This window comes from Gavialis gangeticus, unplaced genomic scaffold (genome assembly GCF_001723915.1).
Source record: "Gavialis gangeticus isolate Ggan-Ray unplaced genomic scaffold, GavGan_comp1, whole genome shotgun sequence".
Taxonomy (NCBI): Eukaryota; Metazoa; Chordata; order Crocodylia; family Gavialidae; genus Gavialis; species Gavialis gangeticus.
The window spans coordinates 7,641,202-7,646,999 of record NW_017729016.1 but is presented as its reverse complement, the minus strand read 5'-3'; the positions used below and the strand labels follow the sequence as shown (position 1 = coordinate 7,646,999).

The 5,798-nt window shown below is 51.4% G+C and overlaps 1 protein-coding gene and 1 gene segment (V, D, J or C); both read left to right on the top strand.

Annotated features, from left to right (window-relative positions):
• NSMCE1 (NSE1 homolog, SMC5-SMC6 complex component) overlaps window positions 1-5,798 on the top strand; it is a 38,372-nt gene that overhangs the window by 23,293 nt on the left and 9,281 nt on the right. The window lies entirely within an intron of this gene.
• Window positions 1,912-2,742, top strand: LOC109294440. The segment is given in 2 exon segments: window positions 1,912-2,093; window positions 2,350-2,742. Coding segments are annotated over 2 exon segments (489 nt in total).

The window sequence follows — 5,798 nt, the reverse complement described above, 5'->3', positions numbered from 1 at the left end:
CCAGGTGAATGAGGTCACAGGGGCTATATAAGTTAAGACTGCCCAAGAGGAGGGGGCAGCAGCCATGTGGGGGACTCAGACTTAGAGAGGAGCTTTACCATCTGAAACTGGTTCTTTCCCCCATAACTCATGAGCGAGGAATGGCCTGCCTCCCGAGAGGATCTCCAACAGCCTCAGGATGATGCTTGTGAGTAAGGTACTCTAGATCTGGTTAGATGTAGAGCTGACAGTAACTCAGATGCATGAGCAAAAGGCTACCTCAGCCAGACCCTTTTGCTCGATGGGATTTCTATGACATTGCTCTGTCTTGTACACTATTTTCACCCTACCCCTGTAATCAATAAAGTTCTCCTTTGTGACTTATGGAGGGGTGGGTGTAAATTATGCCCAAGAGTACCCTTAGGTCTGTGGACTAAGGAAGACTTTCCTTTTTGGCCCCCGATTTGGGGAAGTGCCCCAAGTGCCTGTACTGGGTCGAGTACCCATTGGACTATTAGGCCTGTGTTTCCCGGAGGACACAGAGCTTAAAAGCATCCCCCCTCAGGGTGGTGACTGCTTATGTTACCCCCAGGCTAGCGGGTGTGCTCCAGGAAGGGGGTCAGCCAGATGCGAGGTGCCCCCAGGGAGGCACTCAGAGCCTGGAAGGTGGTCGGGTGCAGGGAAGTAGGTGGCTCAATGCAGAAGCACCCCCTACTGGCCCGCTCCAAGGTATAAAGCCAGGATCTTCTGTTTCCAAACCACATTACTCTGCAGATGTGCAAATGCAGAACTGCAGCGGTTGCTGCTTTGCAGCTTCCCTGGTTGCTTTTGGAAGAGGAAATATCTATCTCAGAATCCAACTAGGCCGTGAGTAGAATCACTTCCTTGATGAGAAAGCCAACCAATTTCCAGATCCTTCTGCCTTGTCGGTGTCACCATGGACCATTTCTCCCCCCCATCCCATGCCATTGTGCAGTCACTGGAGACAGGGAGTGAAAGTGGGGGGAAGGGAGCAGTGGGACAGGACATAGAGGATGGCAGGAGGCCAGGAGGGAAGTGAAAGCTGTGGAAGCCGGCACAAGAGATAGGAAACTCAGTGCTGGCAAAGTGATGAAACAAGGGCTTGGGGACCATGAAGGCAGGTAGCACTGACCTGAGCAAAAGTAAAGACAGTGAAAGCGAAGACAGTAAACCTGCAAGCAAGCAAATGCCTGAGAGGGAGGAGGAGACACATGAGGACAAAGAGCCAGGAGAGCCAGCAGAAGATGGGATTTCAAGAGGCGAGGCCAACATGTGCCATGGACTGTGAAGACAGGGTTGATCCTTCCTGGTGAGAGGTTTTTCCCACTTGCCCTTCTGGTCTAGGAGTCCAGGTAGGGGGTGGCTGAAGCCATTCAAGCTTTGAAGAGATCATGGAGGAGATGGTCGTGGGGTGGACCGACATGTCGGATCTACACAGGATCAGTGGGGGACTCCCAGTGGAGGAGCTGCAACATGCTGATATATATCATGATGGGGACCAAACTGAGGGAGAGACAGGGAGGAAGGTGGGAGGTGAATGCCAGTGAGGCTGAGGGAGCTGGAAGCTGCCCGGGGTGGAGATGCTGTGCAGACACCGTGTTAGCCAAGAGCAGGCGAGAACTGGCAGATTGGGCAGGAGAGGAGGATGAGACAGTGGGTGGGAGGGAGATTTCAAAGGCAAACAGCACCCGATTCTTACTGACTGCAGTGTAGCTGGGCAGTGGCTGTGCTTCAGGAAGTGGATAAAATGGTACAAAACTGGTGCTGGGAAGGGAAGAACCTGGATAAATGAGCAGAACAGCTATAGACTTCCCTAATCCCCGTTGTCTGCTCTCATTGCATGCAGAGGCTTGGGCCCCCCCAGAGCAGGGCTGTCTCCACCTCCTTCCCTGCAGTGCCCCAGGGAGGGCTCATGGACATAGAGCTGGTGCTTTGCATACGGCCACCCCAGTGATTGTCCCTTGCTCTGGGGAGCAGCTATAAAGGGGCCGGTTTAATGCTTGGTGTCTCTCAGCTCCGTGTCAGTCAGTGCAGAAGCATCAAGATGCTGTGGCAGACTCAGCTCCTTGGGCTCCTCGTGCTCTGTGTGCAGGGTAAGGACACCAGCAGGGGAGGGAGCAGCTCAAATTGTCAGTAGTTTCTAAGAGCTAGATGGCAGTTCTTGTCTTCAAGATGAATTAACTTCTTCACCCAATGCAGAATATTCTACTTAGTATTGCCAGTAGCATAAATACAACTAAAATTTCTCAAAGAAAATTGTTGATTCAAAAAAAGAGTTTTCAATTTCAGGTCACTGATTTATTTCTGTGTTTGATTTTCTTTTCATGCTGAGCATTTTCCCCCATGCAGACTCCAGTGGTGACATTCTTGTAACCCAGACTCCAGAGTCCCTGGTGGTGTCTCCAGGAGACACAGTCACCATCAAGTGCAAAACCAGCTCCAGTGTTAGCACCAACATGGACCTCTTCCAGCAGAAACCAGGGCAAGCTCCTAAGATCTTTGTCTACAACACAAATACCCGTCCCTCCGGGATCCCCGACCGGTTCAGTGGCAGTGGCTCTGGCACCGACTTCACTTTCACCATCAGCCGCATAGAAGCTGATGATGCTGGAGATTATTACTGCATGCAGAATACCCAGTGGCCTCGCACAGTGCTACAGCCCCATGCAAAAACCTCCCTGCTCTGCTCAGCTCTGTTGCTCTCAGCACTGGCTGCTTCCTGTACAGTCACAGGCCAGTGACTGGTGACAATTTACAGCAGGGCCAGGTGGTGCTGACATTTACAGCCTAGCAGCCACCACTTCTTCCACTCAGTAAAAGCCCCCAGCCATGATCCAACAGCTCTTTTACTCCGTACTGCCCTTCTCTGTTTCCATTGCACCCTAAACACACATTTCTTGATAACAAACACCTGCAATTCCCCGGCATGTTGTAGTACAGCATAACTTGAATCTCCCTCCCTCTCTCCAAGTGGACCTCTGGCCTGGGGCAATGCAGACAGAGAGGGGAAGTGAAGTGAAGCTGTAATTCAGTGAAAGAGAGGTGGGTATCAGAAGCCTACAGGGCTGGGCTGGGACGTCTAGGGCAGGCTTTTGGCAGAACGATCTTCTCAGTGTCCCCTGCCATAGCCCTTCATCCCTGGGCAGACAAGTGGAGAGGGTGGGCCTGTGGTTGACTGGCAAGATAAGGATGCAGCTGGCAGGGGAGGAAGGGGGCTGCTGAGACCCCGTTCCTGTCAGAGGGCATTGAGGGCAGAGGCTGGTGCTGACCTGGCAGGAAGACCTGGTGCCCAGAGCTGAAATGCAGCATTTGGTTCATGTTATCGATACATTAATATTCATCCTGGTCCTGCTCCCAAATGGACTTCACGGGCAGTCTGTAGCTGCTGGACTTTTTCCTTCCCACATAGCAACATTCATCCACATTGTTTGCACCTGGGAGAGGGAGGAGATGAACATGATGAAGTGGAGGGCAGAGTCCTTGCTCTTGTACACCCAGGACACACCACTGTTGGACAAGCCCCTGTCTGTGATAGCACACGCCAGCTCCACAGAGTCTCCTGGCTTTGTGGGTCTGCTGCTGCGGGGTCAACCTGCATCTGGCCCTGGCACTTACAGCATCTTGAGGAGAGAAGCCCACCCAGTGTACTGACCAGCACGCCTCATGTGTCACAGGCCAACGGGGCACTGTGAGTATATCAATTTAGCCACTGGGCTGTTTGGTTCAGGATCGAGGAGGCAGAGATGGGAGTAAAGTAATGGCAAATTTATTATAGCTTACACACATGCAACAGTTAACAGAAAGGTAAATATGATAAGCAGATAATGCAGTATTAAAGAGCTAATAGTAAATAATAACAACAGATAGATAGATCAATCTGTCGCAGGCCAGCTGGGCACTGTGAGGGTATCAGCCATTGGCTGTTTAAAACAACAATTAAACAGACATGGGTTGGCAAGTTATCGATAGTCTCTCAATGCCAGGTGTGCACCAGGTGATTCCAGTGAAGTCAGATGTTCCCGATAGACGCTGTCAGAGGGATTACCAGGGAAGGTTCCTTGATCAGGATCTGGTCCTCACTCACAAGGGGAGTCTGGGTTCCGGGCGTGGAACAGCAGTGACTGTTCTGTTCCCTCCTTCCTGCTGGTCACCTGATACATGCACTTTTTATACCTAGTCTTATGCTAGTCTGTTGGCTTTAGAGCCACTCATAAACTTGCCCTATAGCTATTACCCTATGGGATTAAAAGGTGTTAAAATTATTATAAAAGGTTACTACCCAGACTTGGGTTTATCCAATAAGCAAATTACAATGTAGCATCTTCAGGTTTGAAATTAATATTATTCAACCCCTTTAGATTCCTCTGACTGTGCTTTTTTGAGATGTGCTTTCCTGGAATGTACTGGGTAGGCCAGGTGGTTGAATTCAGATTTTATCATTATCCAGGCTAAACTTGGAGCTGAAAACCATTAGGTCAGCTAATCTTACAGCTATAGCTTTGTCTTTGAGGCCTAGTCAGTTCCACAAAGAGTTACAAGTTACATTTGCGGGTTACAAAAATACAGGCTTTATATTAGACAAAAATTCCAAATGCCTCTAAGAAGCACATATTTATTGATTATCAATTTCTTTGGTTCTGGCCATCACACTCATGCCAGGCAAGAGACAGGGTCCTCACCCCATCCCACCTGGAGTCCCATCCCCTGGGCAAGCTTCCAGCCCCATGGCCCAGGGCTGTGCAGAATTGCAGGGCAGTGGTGCAGCAGGCTCAGAGACCAGTGCTGTCTCAGGCAGGCTCAGGGAATACACTGCTGTCCTGAGCCCATGGTGTACTCAGCCATCTCTCTGCTACTGAAAACCAGCCACCCCAGTCAGGAGATCATCCCATCCACATTGGCTGTCTGCCTGGAAGCAGCCCTTACCCACTCGTTACAGTATGTTCATATTGCCCATATTCACAACCCTCCAAAGCCCTGGCTAGATTCTCCTCTTGGCCCCGACAGTCACATGGGGAGTGCCTGCTCTGCCGGCCCTGCTTGCCCCAGATCAGACTCGGCCCTTCTTTCTGCTCACTCTCAGAGCCTCTGTACAGGCAGGGCCTGAGGCTGGTCACAGTCACGCACGTGCCCCATCCGTCGTCCCCTCAGCCATAGAGCTCAGCTGTGATCTAGCACACCCTGCACAGCACTTGGGTGTTGGCACAGGATCCTGAAGGCTTATTTTTGATAGTAGGAAGATGATGCTCACCCCTGACCCAGGCACAAGACATCTCCCTCAAGTCAAGTTTATTCAGTAAGAAATGTCCCTACCAACCCAGCACACCCGAATTTTTGCTTCTTCCATAGGCCACCTGTGGCGGGTGCAGAGATCCCACCTCAGGAACACAGCTGAGTATTAATATCCCTCTGCTATTTCGACCACATGAGGCGGGCCAGTAGGGGGGCGCTCCTGCGTCGAGCCACCCACCTCCCTCCGCCCGACCACCTTCCAGGCTCCGAATGCCTCCCTAGGGGCGCCTTATGTCCAACCGACCCCTCTCCCGGAGCACACTCGCTAGTCTGGGGGTAACGTGCCGCCACCACCCCGAGACTGGATTGTCTTGACCCTGTATCCTCAGGAAAAACACAGGCCTAATAGTCCTATGGGTATGCAACCCAATACAGGCCCTTGGGGTACTTCCCCAAGTCCGGAGACAAAAAGGAAAGTCTCCCTTTGTCCGCAGACCTAAGGGGTCTCTTAGGCATAATTTAGACCCACCCCTCAAGAAGTCTCCCACACCAGTCAAAAAGGAGAACTT